This window comes from Eucyclogobius newberryi, unplaced genomic scaffold (assembly GCF_026437365.1).
Source record: "Eucyclogobius newberryi isolate DKJ021-1_F unplaced genomic scaffold, fEucNew1.0.hap1 SCAF_1, whole genome shotgun sequence".
Classification (NCBI taxonomy): Eukaryota; Metazoa; Chordata; class Actinopteri; order Gobiiformes; family Gobiidae; genus Eucyclogobius; species Eucyclogobius newberryi.
The window spans coordinates 45,461,481-45,475,933 of record NW_027315723.1 but is presented as its reverse complement, the minus strand read 5'-3'; the positions used below and the strand labels follow the sequence as shown (position 1 = coordinate 45,475,933).

At 38.2% G+C, this 14,453-nt stretch overlaps 1 protein-coding gene across 2 annotated transcripts in view; it reads left to right on the top strand.

Annotated features, from left to right (window-relative positions):
• Positions 1-11,227, top strand: part of LOC140361230 (uncharacterized) — a 39,502-nt gene extending 28,275 nt beyond the window's left edge. For both annotated transcript variants that reach the window (XM_072446976.1, XM_072446969.1), the window contains 4 exons: positions 4,931-5,023; positions 6,108-6,189; positions 6,896-7,008; positions 8,417-11,227. In XM_072446976.1, coding sequence (XP_072303077.1) covers positions 4,931-5,023; positions 6,108-6,189; positions 6,896-7,008; positions 8,417-8,608 — 480 coding nt within the window. In that variant the 3' untranslated portion in view covers positions 8,609-11,227. The remainder of the gene's footprint in view (positions 1-4,930; positions 5,024-6,107; positions 6,190-6,895; positions 7,009-8,416) is intronic.
• Positions 11,228-14,453: the final 3,226 nt, after the last annotated feature.

Genomic DNA, 14,453 nt, shown 5'->3' with positions numbered 1-14,453 from the left:
TTAGGACTACTGCCTCACAGCATGAAGGTTTCAGGTCCAATCCCAAGGAACAGATGAGATCTTTTTACTCTGGAGCTGGCAGTCACAAGGTATAAGTCGGGTTCATGTGACAGCACAACTTCTCTAAAGAATCTATAGTTTAAACTGAGCTGAGACCGGTCAGAATTCTCAGGTAGAGTTTGCTGCTTAACTGTTGTTGACCTGGTTTATGGTTCATCTCTAATAGCTGAGCCTATCCACATGAAACAAAAACTGACAAAGTTCAACATCTTCTCAGTCAGTATAAATGACAAAAGTGAAATTATGTTTTCACAAAAGTGGTGCCATTATTCAGACATCTGAGGTTATGTCATCATTTAATTCTAGAATATGAACGCAACGTGGTGTTGTTGTTGTTGTTGTTGTTGTTTTACTTTTACAGTTTTTCTCGATGGTTTTGATACCTGTGTCACCTCTGACATCACATCCTCAAAAAAGTTAACACTCGTGTCTGAACAAAAGCACTCTGGACAAAATGACACATTTTGCTTGAAAAAGGCTGTTACTCTCTCCAAACATGCAGCAAAATCAAATCTTGCCTTCAAACACTACAACTTGTTGCCAATTCAAAAGCACTCTTTAATCAATCATTTCACACTGAACAACAAAATAAAAAATATGGCCATCAATATGAACCAGTGCAGCCTTACATGTCCTGTTGACATGCTAGTGGCATTGTCTTGCTTTACATAGTTATACTTGACACAGAAATACTCCAAATCAGAAACAATTCCATGGCATTATTCTCAAAACTTTGGCTGAAAACTGAAATACAGAGAAAAATAGAAAAAATATTGGAATATACACTAACAACTGTATTCAAATTAGTCATTGTCTATTTGTTCACAATGAAAGGGCCACAGGTTCATCCACATCGCATTCTATATTTTCTCTGGCAATGCATCGAGGGAAAAATGTCCTTGCATGGCCTATCCAGCCCTGACATTTTTCAGCACCTATTTCCTGGGCACCTATAGGTGGAGAGTGAGTGATTGCTAATTGAAGAATTGTGCAAAGGAGTTTCACACAGGTGAATCGGTGATTGAGAATCTATACCACCTGTGAAAAGATGTTTTCATTTTGTTTAGCGCGGGAAAACCAACAGAGTTTTGGGGTTTTTGAATGACATCTGTCTTAACTGTTTTGCAAAAGGGTGTGAGAAATGTGTGAACCCAATGAAAATGTATGAACACATTCGCAAGAGATGACTTCTGCTGTGCAAAGAAAGTAGTCATGAAGACCAAGTGGGTTCTAGTAAAGCAATCAAGAAAAACTGTAGTGGCCATTGGCAGCCAACTGAAAAAGTGCATTTACCACCACCTACTGTAGTTGTACATCTTCAAAGTATGTGTTTTACGCTCTACTGTAAAAAAAAAAAAAAAAAAAAAAATATATATATATGAAAGGGAGAGAACAGTTTTTTGTTTCAGATTCTGGAATGGGAAGAGTTCATAATCCCACAATGGGGGGGAAAGAGCCAGTTTATCCTATCAATAACATTGCACTTTCATAAGATATATCCATCCATCCATTTTCTACCGCTTGTTCCCTTTCGGGGTCGCGGGTGACTGGAGCCTATCCCAGTGACTACGGGCCTTAGGCGGGGTACATCCTGGACAGTGGCCAACTCGTCACAGGGCCAACACAGAGACATAGACATTACAGACAATTATAAGATATATCCAAAAGATAAATTCACAAATTTTGACTTTATTTATTTCAAATAGTGACTTGACTCCAAACCTATAAACGGAATATTGTATCACAAATCTGCTTTTTAATAATATTCACAATTTTGTATTACGAAAATAGTATTGGCCTATATTATTATTATTTTAATTGTAAAACTATATGCAATATACAACATATGACGATCACAATTTGGGAATATTTTGGCAATAAATATATCACAAGTGATAATCTACAATATACCGCTGTTTTCTTATACAAACAGTATATTTATTTTTAAATAAATAAAACTAAATCGCTTTAACTACACGTTTTAAGTATACAGTTATTTTAAATTTAATGTTGTAAAATGCACTGAAAACATGTGTTCAATATTCATGGGTTTTAGAGTGATGGAAATCTAGCACCATTGCCAAAGCATTTAACAATTCAAAATAAAATATAATATATGTTAAAGGTCAAAAAAGGCCTCAAACAAGACTCCTACAAACAAGAAATTTAAAACGAATCGAATCGAACCCATGATCTCCTTCTTGGGAGGTGCACCCCATAAAATATAATATCTGTATATATAATTATTTTTTAATTTCTTCTGTCCTACTCTGAAAATACTGAACATATGCAGACAAGTCTGCTGTACCATTGTGTTGAACTATTACGAGTGTACTGCCTATATATGGCCACAAGAGGGCACCATCCACTTACATAGTGCATCACAATAACTCTTCCACTTTAACCTTCAAGCATACCCTTGTCATGTTAGTTATTTGGATCCATAAAAGCTACATTTTGACATAATGAATAAGTATTTAATAAGGCCCAAAGTCATTGGGATAGGCTCCAGTCACCCGCGACCCCGAAAGGGAACAAGCGGTAGAAAATGGATGGAATAAGTATTTAGGTTTAATCACTGGCTTTACTCTAGCGTTATGGTTAGTGAAATATTCTCCTTATAACTGCACTACAATTAGGCAAATGTATATTTATTCTTGTTTGTGTGCATATACATCTACCATTTGTGTAATATTTCAATGTGCTTTTTAATGCGTTACATCTGCTTTCCCTATCCATTTATACCTCGTCTTTGCCCTTACTTTCCCTTCACCTGCTTCAACCCTTCTAAATGTGTTTGTCCTCCACAAGCGCCCGGGGCTCCTCCTTCCATCATGGCTGCGTAGGATTCTCCTTATAAATAATTTCCAGCCAAAGGAATTACATTTTTAAACACTCACTTTAAACACACTATTGCCACCTTGCCATATGTGGTTCTGATAATAAAATGGAGATGATTAAGACCACATTACAACCTTTGTGATTTATGAGTCTGACTTCCTTTTTCTCTGTGGGGAAAAACGAGGCAGAAATGTGGGATGAAGACAACATGGAGAAGCTAGCAGACCGTTACTATGGAAACCGAGTCAATATAGAAGATTATATCTTTTGATAAAATAGGCCAAGATGTGCACTACTTTTGCAGAGACTTGGAGGTCTATTATTACATGTCTAGTATTTGCTATACTCCAAAAATCCTAATATTATTATTATTATTTTTTTTTCTAACTAAAATCAAAACCACATTGAAGGTTGTTACTGAGGTGAAAAACATAGTACTGGATTACAAAAAGTATATTTAACGCACTATACAAAAGTATCCTGAAATTATTTGCCACAATAAGCTGCTGGATGAATAATCCTAATGATCCTATAAATCTAAAAAGTGGGATGAAATGGAGGGATGAGACGAAAATAGCGCGGGAGCATGTGCAGGTGGAAGGACGTTGTCAGAATGTAGGTCACTGTAAAAGCTACACGCTTGTTGTCAGGTTCCCCTCGAGATTTCACTCCTCAACAAACAGCATATTTTAGTTTTATATTGACATCCTACAAAAATATCCTTCTGCACACTATCACCGGTCATATTATTATGTATACTTGTCTTGTGGCCTTGACCCTTTGACAAATGTCACTACCCTTTCTCCCCCCCCTTTCATACTACAGCCGTCTGGTCAAATACTGCCTGAGGACCAGGATTGTATTTCATTTTTTAAGAAAAAGAAAGGAACATGAAAGTGTGAACAAATGAAACTTCACAGTCAGGTGAAGGTGTATAGACAGGGTGATTCAAACAAGAATAAAACAAAACAAAACAACAGGAACATTTTAATGAGAATACATCATAATATTAAAAGCTATACAAATATAAAACGTTTAGCATATTATGGGCTCTTTAACACAATGTTTTATTAATATTGGAGAATACTTATGGCCGTGGCTGCAGAGCCGCGGCGCGGTCAAATGGCCCAGCAGTTTCAGGAACCGTGGCACTGCCATACAGCCTCATGGCATTATTATTGTGAATGTTAAATGCATTTGAGACACATAGCACATATAGATTTTGTTGCTTTGTTCTTTTGGTGTGCGGTTTTGTTGTAGGTGCACGTTATAAGTTAGAAGCTTCAGTCATGTCCAGTCAAAGTGTGTCATTCTACGCTGCTTATACATGTTTGTGTGTCTGTTTGTCTCAAGTTGTCTTGGGCAGAAAAGTGTTACAACAACATGTGATACAACAACAACTACAATTTTTATCTTACACAGCAAAAAATGATAATAATGGCTTCAGAATGTTGGTTTCGTAGTGGAGTAGTTTGGACAAATATAGATTTAGTGGCCAGAGGTACGTCAACTCCTTTCAGTATATTGTTTCTTATTTTTTTCGCCACACAGTTACAGGTCAGATCCGTGAAGGGGCTACCCTGCACGATGCATCCAGGTATTTGTAATTAAATAAATGCAAGATACGTTTAATGCCATAATGAACCTGAACTGTTATATTAAATATTTTAATATTTTTTTAATTGCCAGAACTACTCAAAAAATACATTCAAATAAGTAGCCTGTAGTGTAGACATTTTAGTTAAAAGTAATGGCCATAAAATCATGATTATAACATTTTATTTAATAAACGATTGTTTTATTTAACAAATACCACAAAATGTGTTTATAACTGTTTCAGAAATAAATATTTAAAATAAATGTTGTTTGTGCCCACCTACTCCAGAGCTCTATGTGTATTCATATTTGAAATAAGGATGTATTTAACATTGACTTCTTTGACAGGATCATCTGGGTCACAAAGGAAGGAGCAGTATCATAAAGATGTGCTAGATGTAATAACAGTAGTTTGTAACATGTTGTTGTCCAGGTGATGATCCCCAGCGTCAAACTGGACTTCAGCCACATCCAGGCCAAGTGTGGCTCCCTGGACAAAGTGCACCACCTTGCAGGAGGAGGCAACGTAAGCACTTTATACTGAATTTACTATTTTTACTCTCTAACTTCTTGTGTAAAGTGGAATGTCCACTGGGTCACTCAGGAGCAGTTTGGGACGGTCCAAAAGTGTCCCCACTGTCTTAAGTGAACTTGACCGGCCCATTTAAGCGATCCAAAGTGGGCCATGAGAGGTCTAGCTTAGGTCTGGGTTCTGGCTCGCTGAAAACAGGACGGCTCAAAGGCTCACTCCATCTTGTGATAAACCATCGTATTTCCACTTATGCTAATTTATATCTGCTGAGACTTGCAATGCAAAGCTAGCGCATGTTAGCATCAGCTGTTTTTATCTTTATCTTTCACATTACATTAACTGCACACTACATGAACTCTTTTTGAGTGCAGTGTTGAATATGATCAATGTGGGATTTTTGCAGTACACAACATTCAGTGCAGCGCTCTCTTGTTATAAGTGCTAAAACAAACATTATTTATTTACTGTACTTTAGTCGGGCAGTCGGCCTGAACAAACAAAACATTACTGACCCATCTGAAGCAGGTGAATAGGAACAAAACCTTATATTTAGAAGTATCAATTTGAAACTTCTTCTGTATTTTACTGACATAATGTTAGAAAGCACATTAAAAAAATCATCATGTAATATTTTTGTGTGTAAATGACCATAATTACACATAGTTGAGACATCTGAATCTCAAAAGTGGATAGAGCCAGATTTAAATTATTTGTTTTTGAGTGTATAGTGACCGTACTCAAAACCAGGGCTACTTGAATCATTTGAATACGCCTACAATAATCTGATGCAATTGTACGTTGTATGCACTGCACCGTGATATGATTTTACGGGCTGCAGTATAAAACAGCTCATTGGCTCATTTCCTCACAGAGTACACATCGTTTCGCTCATGGACAATAAAGTTTAATTAAATGTCCTGCTGTCTCCTCCAGCATGTTGAAGCGTCTGTTTACAGTCTGTATCTCTGTCATGTTTTCATTTTCATAATTCAAATTACACATCAGTCATTTGTCCCTCTCTCGCTCTCTCCCTCTCTCTCTTTCTCTTTTGTATTGATTTTTATTTTTTTTCCTTCAGATTCAAATCCAGACTAAGAAGATTGACCTTAGTCACGTGACTGCCAAATGTGGATCCATGTCGAATATTCACCATAGACCAGGTATTCAGCTCACTTATTCTTATAAATACACAATATGAATTCATCTCCAACCATCGAGATCATTTCATTGGATGTATTCATGTACGCCAGATGCCCTCCCAGTGTCTGAACAACCATTTAGTTATTAGAGATTCAGGAAAGGCATAAAAAGTATGACATAAACACCATGATTAGGGCTTGGAAATAAAAATGTCACACTTTTTTCACGGCATTTGATTTGATTTGTGTCTTATTCCAAACATATACATTTGGTTTTCAGTTTTATTTTGTTGAATTAATGTTTAAAGTGCCAGAAAAATGTGTGTGTTGTAAATAGTGCCAAACCTTTGGACAAATTCATAGTCGCAGTGTGATGTCACCCATATGATTTTTTACACTTTTCTTCACAAACTAACCCTTTAATTTAAGTTTAAAATTGGTGTTATGCCACCAAATAATGTCAAAATGAGAAAATCATACGCACTTTAATCTCGATCCCTATGAAATTTGAAAATCTGAAAATGTTTACAATGTATGTGCTAAAATTAAACATAAACAATTACATTACCATTTACTTATTCCAATTTTGATTATTAAAAGTCTAGATTTAGCATTATCCCAATTGAGATATGTCCAGCATCCCCCTGTAGGCCACTGCTCCCTCAGCTCTAAACCTCTGGACTCTTCTTTGTGCCTCTTCTTTGTGCCGTGTGCTGCTGGTTCTCAGGCGGAGGACAAGTCAAGATCGACAATGTGAAGCTGGACTTTAAAGACAAGGCTCTGCCAAAAGTGGGATCTCTGGACAACGCTAGCCACACCCCTGGAGGAGGCAACGTCATGGTAACTAGCTACTACGAATTATGAGTGGTGACGTCAAACCTACTACGACTACTACTACAGCCCTGTCCCAATACTCGCATTACACTGAAGTTTTCATTTTCTGAAGTGTGTAAGTGCACAAGGGCGCAGGGGAGGTAAACATGAGAAGTGAGACAATCCGCACTTCAGAGCGTTGTTAATGCTGTAAAGAAAAACAGAGGCATAAAACAACTGTCAGTGGTGCTAAACCAGAGATGAATGAATCACAAAACCACAACTCAGTTTAGTTTGGATCATTTGCTGAATTGGCCACAAACAAAGAACAGGTTTAATGTTTTTACAGTGTTGTTGCTGGACAGGCACAGATTGATTTAAAATATCATCAGTTTAACCTTTCCATTGTTTCCTGTTAGCTCTCGCTGCTAAGTTGCTGAGGCAGAAGCGCTGCACAGGTTGAAAACATAACAATGAAATGCATTGTGGGTAATGTCGCTCCACACTTGCTGAAAGTGCGGAAAGTCGATCAAAACATTACAAGAATTGGGACACTGCATACTTCGACTCGTTGTCAAGTGGGCTGACTGTTAAGTGAGGACATACTATAACTATACAAATATATACTACTCTATAAAAAATACAAGTAAAAAATCACCCAAGAATCCAGATTTTTTTTTTAAATTTCCCCTACCCTCTATCTCCCCCCACATCTCTGTACGTGTTTAGATTATTTGAAACATTAAGACTCAGAGTGACACGTGGGGTTCTAAAATATTGTGTACCCACTTTTCAAAAATAAAAACATGTAAATGACAATCTTTTCCTTTTTAGAGTGAAATGTCACCGTGACCTTGGATCATTATTGTGATTTACAATGAACAAAATGTAGAATGCTGATCTACTTATGCTATAGTTCAATTCAAAGTACCTGAAGTTAAATATTGCTCATTTAATGACAATTCGGCTCATTTTGACAATTTTCAAAAATAATTTGACTCGAGCTTTGTCCGATCACATTTCATCTACCCTGTTTGGTTAGTGCAACAGCAAAGCCACATATCCAGACAGTGCAGTCCTCAGCTGTGATAGATATTTAACTCTTTATATAATATTAAAATGTCCTCCTCTGCTTCAGTGTGCGCTTCGCTCAGCAGTGCATGTTCTGTCACAAATGTGCTCTGTTAGACTCTTTGGAGTTGTTTACAACATATTTTGAATTCGCAAACATGTCTACTTTGTAAACACGGTGAAGAGGCACAGTTCTCCAAGACACTTGTACAGTGAAGATATAAATGTAATACTGTTTATACACATAATGATGTATGGTTTTCTCCTATTTTAATTCTTTATATGGTCTTTTACTATTCATTTTTTTGGTATTGTGAGAACTAAAACCTTTAAACGTGTCGACCTTTCCCCTGTTGTTCTGCAGATCGAGAACCACAAGCTGATGTTCCGGGAAACGGCCAAAGCGCGCGTGGACCATGGAGCAGAGATCATCAGCCTGGATACGGGTGGCACCTCGCCAAGGCTCTCCACCGAAGGGAGCAACATTTTGGAGTCTCCTCAACTGTCCACACTAGCCCAGGACGTGACCGCAGCACTGGCCAAACAAGGCTTATGAAGGCCACACTACGGAATATTATGTTCCACTGCAAAACAATTCAATTCTGCATCAGTTATCCATAGATTTAAAATATTAGTTCAGATTTGAGTTTTGGCTAATTTGGCTAATATATATTTTGTTCTGATTTCAAAGCATTTTTTTATGAAAGATTGTGCTTTCTTTAAAGTTCAACTTTGTCTGTTGGCAAATTATTTAGATTTAACACTAAAGAACATATTTACTTTTACCGGAAATTAAATGTTTACTGGAAATACATTATTATATCCTATTTTTGTTCCATTTGAACATTTTATGTTGATCCAAACTAATTATTTGGAACTTGAGTTATTGTTCTACTTGTATACTGTGTGTATACGACTAAAGCTGGGAGTCCACTACACCATTTTTTTTTCATCTTATAAGATTTATGGATGTCACTCTACAAAACGAGGGAATTTAGAGTAGGTTGTAAGACAAAACAGTCACATTGTGTCATGCCTACGACAAAAGTTTGTCAGAATGAAGGCGCTAGGCTCTGTTTGGTGTCACCAGAGTTGTATCGGTTAGCTGAGGCTAGCGTTACATGCTAGCCACGTTTTTGCATTTATAAAAGTAACTAAATGAAAGCAAAATAAGAAGATAAATTCCCTTTCTCAGTGGAGTTTCTCTGCTGCACTTTGACAGACGGTTGTAGACACAGCAACAGGAAGGCTCACTCTGAGACCAAGATACTTAAATATCAATCAGGTTTGATACAAATTGTAGCTCGTCTTTGATCGCACGACTGTGAGTCCTACAACCCACGATTTTGAGCCACAACTCACAATTTTGCCCAAAATCAGAAATCTTTTGATTCAAAATCGTGCAGTGGACACCTGGCTCAACATAAAATATTTTGATGGAGTATTTTGAATTTGTTTTGAATTGGACTTGGAGTCAAATAATCTACCTAATAAATTTATTTCAACAAGTCAAAACTACTGAGAATATACATTTAGGATTCAAGTTCATTTAGTTCATGCAGATATTTCTTTGTGCAGTGCAGTCTTTTCCTCATAGCAATTCCAGTGTACACTTTACCTGAGCTGATCTGCTGTCGCGCCTAGACTTGGAAAAAAAGCACTAAAAGGGAATTTGTTGGACATTGTTTTTCTAGAAGGTTCTTTGTTAAGGTTTTATGATTGTACTATTATTTTAAATTGAGAAGAAAAAAAGCTGTGGTACAGAATTTATCTTAAAGGTCCTATATTCTGCTTATCTAACGTGTTCTTTTTTAGCTTTTAACCATATTTTAATGCCATACCTGGACTTGTTTCGTCCGCACATGGTTTTCTTTTGCCAACTCAAAATACTTGAATCCACCTTGTAATATCAAAAAGTGTTAATCCAGGATTTTTTCTTCCTACACCTTCTCCCAACTTCCTATTTCCGGGTTCACAACTCAGCTAACCAATTTTGACTGCTAGCTGTTAATATTTTGCTTGCTTTAAACGGCTTCACTCAGTGCAAAAGTACTTTAATAATAAAACTTTCAATAAAACTTGAATAAGGCATAATATGGGATCTTTAACTATATGGAATAAAAGAAGAATGGCTGATTTTCTTGCGCATGTTTGACAATTTTCAAGTCAAAACATTTCCATTTGTTCATAATGTACTCTTGAACAATATACATTTTTTCTCTCTTTTCAATATTGTCGTAGAAAATGATTTGTTTGTTACTGCACTGGATTCTTAGCTCTACAGCGTCGCAGACTTCACTTGTTGCTTTAGCTTTGGGTAGTGTATAACTTTAATTTCTGGCAAAAAATACAAAAAAAAAATACAAAATGGCTACTCGTTTTCACATAGCTTTCCTCTAGGCTTGGACTATGCCGCATCGCTGGCATGGCATACAAAATGGCCACCGCCGTGCATTTTAGTGTGTGTCAAGTTGTGGTTGTGGTTCCAAATGCTGGTACTGTTTGGTAAAATGTTGGTAAAAATGAAGATTACGAAGCTTTATTTCTATGTGTGGATGGGGCGCGAAGAAAAGGGGATAAAAAACTACAACTGTAGCTAACCCGTGGTGATAAAATCTACAAAATCTCTGCTCTGCCATTGTGGTACTCATCTGTCAACCTTTTCACCTTTGACCTGCTCTCAGAAGATACCCAAGTGTTTTTATGTATACGTTCTAATCTTGTCCTCTACTTCCTCTTCCTCTCGTCTTCCTCGTCTTCTCTCGTTTCTCTCCTTGTTACGTTACTCTCTTTTTCTCTTCTCACGTTTATCTCCTCAGTTAATCCGCCGCTCATCTCTCTTCTTCCTCTTTCTCTCTCACTCTTCTGTCTCTTTTACTTTCTTTCGGCTGTCTTCCACCTCCTCTCTTCCTCTCTCATATCTCTTCACGCTTTCTCATGGCTTTCTCTCCTGTCTCTTTGCTCATCTCTTCTTCCTTCTCTTTCCTCACTTCTTTCTTCTGCTTCTTTTCCTTTTTCTCTTCCTCCTCTCCCTCTCCTCTTTCTCATTTTCTGCCTGTGTATGTGTATTTAAAGGACCATGTAGATGTGTGCACACTTTCTCACGTTGGAGACAAACAGACGACAAATGCTCCTACAGGATGACAACAAAATCAATAAAGAAAATAAAAATTGATCCTCTGTCTGACTCTTCTTTCATTGTTTAGTCTAAATATATGTATTTCTATGATTGTAATTATTAGTATATTTCTGCAGTCATTCCATTAATCTTATTTGCTTTATTTATTTTTAAGAGCATTTTTTCATCGCTAAAGGTTAAGTTGAAAAGCATGCATTCTTATTATGAGCGGACTCGCCTCTCCACAGTTCTGATCTGTAACTGGTGGTGTCTGCTAATGATACCCATGGGTTTCAGAACACTGCTTAAGCTTCAAGATTCGTTTAACTCTTTTTAAAGTTAAACGAATCAAAAACTGAAATTGTGGTATTTGGGAACTTATTGGATGTCACATTTTGTCCAATTTCAATTTAAGTCCAAATGTAATTTCCTCCATATTCCATATGTTAGTTATGATGTAGGTCAAGTCCTTGCGATAATTGTCGGTGCAGTTTGAGTCATCATTTTTTTTGTAATGGCTTTACTTACTTACTAAAGGCTATGGCAAAAATGGTCTGTAAATCTTTGTTGATTTCAGTCCAATATTTCTGAGCAACAGGACAGTCCCATAACAATGGAAATAGTTTGCCTCCTGGCTGCTAGATGCTACAGTTTCCATCAGTCTGCGTTTCCTCATGAATAATGGGCGTATTGACATGGTGTTATGTAAAATCGTGTCACACTTTTCCAATAGAATTGCTGTCACATGTGCTGTCCGGTGGTTGAGAGGTTTTAAGGTACAGCACACATATGCAAGGCTCCTAGTGCAGTCGGCCGCAGTGTCGTGAGTTTGAACTGTGTCTCAGACAATTTACTGTAGGTCCTCCCTTCTCTCTCATCCCCCATTTCACACTTTCACACACTAATAAAGCCTACGGGCCAAAAAATATTTAAAAAAAAAAGAATTCCCACCACACTTGTGATTTTGCAGTTCCCCATATATTTTCCCATTCTTCATCAGTCAGAACAAAATGACCCTCTCCTTCTCTAGGGCAACCTCAATAAGGTGAAATCATACATGCGCTGTACTGACCTGGAGCGCGTCATTCGTGCCTTTACCTGCAGCTTAGACTTCACACCTTGTTCTCAGTGTCCATCCAGGCCTCCATCCACCACCTGCAGTCATAGAATGCTCCTGCTCATTTGCTCACAGGCACCAGGAAATATAAGAACATTTAGCCTTCTCCAGCCAGCTAGCTAACTAAGATTTTGTTGATGTTTTTTTAATGTTGAATGAGCAGGCTCCTCTCTATCTCTCAGAGCTGCTGTCAGTGACAGTCTATGTTAGCTAATCTGATGTTCTTAGATGTTCCGAGGTCATGGGTAAAAACTAGAGGGAGCCGGGCTTTTGCTGTTATTTGTTGTTTGCACAGGCTTTTAACACAAGCTGAGCCGAACAATTGTGTTGTATTTTAGCTTGCTTGCATGCTTGTATGTTTTATCTTATTTAAATTTATTTTGCCTTTGTACAGCACTTTGAGCCATTGTGGTTGTTTTAAATGTGCTTAAACTAAACTAAACTTGACAAAAATAAAATGGGAAATTATAAGTCTATGGGCAAAAGTCCAATGTTGCATAAAACAGGGAGGAAATACTAGAACATTCTATGCAAAGCAATAACATCTCCATGGAAACAAGTTGCCAAACCAGAAAAATTAAAGTGAGCAACTTTAAATCTGCGCTTACTGTGTCTTATACTGTTTTATTAACTTAAAACTAAAGCCATACTATCCAAAGTAATGGAAAGGATATGAACAAAATGAAGACGTTTGGATAAACGTCTTAAAGCTGCACTGTACAACTTTTCCCGTAGCGAATCCGCCATCTGCTCGTCAACATGGATGCAGATGCTATCGCCTCGCCTGGAATATTTCACATTATATTGTTAAACTTATTCAAATGGAGATAAGCTGATAACACCACCAGGCCAATACAAAGCTATAAAAATGCACTGATGCTTACACCAAAGACAAATGAATTTACATCAACTGTTGACCCCTTAACATACTCTACAGCAGTTTTTCTGTTGTTTTTCATAAGTGGAAGTTGGAGATGTTAATCGCCAACTGGTGTTCAGCAGCGGGACCACACCTCAACCTCTACTCCACTCTCTAACCACACCTCTAATTACCCAGAAGCCCTATTTATAAGGCCTATTCACGGCATATCTTGTCATCTCTGCTCTCTCGACCCCACCCTCCCACCCCATGTCTCTATCATCTTCACCTTAGCACATCACCCTCTACGGAGGTTGGTTCTGAATCGGCTGGGCTGATTACCCGAGACAGAGCCCCCATCCTGAGTCTCTACCCAGCCAACTCTCATTGCTCGATCGTCGCTACATCGTAGCTCGATTGTCACTACACCGTCGCTACACAGTCGAGCTCCACCGCCAAGCTCCATCGTCGAGCTCCATCGTCGTTATTATCCATTAAATATTCTTTCATACTGCTAGTGAAGTGGGGTCTGAAAACCTTTTTTTTTTTTAAATATTTTTTGGGCCCGAAGGCTTCATTAGACAGGCAACGACAGTGTGAAATGGGAGAAGGGAGGACATGCCATGCGGTACATTGTCGGTGTCGGCATTCAAACTCTCGACACTGCAGCCAGCTCCACCACCATGCCAGCCCGACACACATACTCTGTGTCATATCTACTCGACCACCGGGCAGCACCTGAAAAACCTTTACTATTTTCATTACACTTTGAACGCATAGAAACATTCTGATGTGGATTTACGGTTTTGGTGACAGGCTGTGTGGACGCGCTTGCTCCGCTGCAGAAGAAACTAACTTTCAAAATATCATTTGACCCACATAATCCCAGAAAAGACGACCAAGATAAGAGTGGACAAGGAAAACGCTGGCCTGGTAAAATTACGGGACCAAGACAAACAAAGCTGTCAACCCACGGCCCCATTAAAAACGGGCCGCCTCGCAACTCTTCACCCGGAGGGACAAGGTTCTGCCTGTGCCGTAGGAAGGAGAAGAGGTGACGCTGAACCAATTAGCGCTCATGATGGGTGAATGTGTAATACAGCGTGATATGGCGTCGCTCAGAACGGAAATGAGAGAAATGTTTGGAGTAACCGGACTTGACCAGTTCAAAAGCGACATAAGGGAGCTGAAAGAGGGGGGAAGATCGAGCATCGATGAAGCTGAACAGCGTATTTCAGACAATACAGATGAGCTGCAGACGGAAAACAAGTATGTTACAAGTAAGATCCTAAATTTGGAGTCCAGGT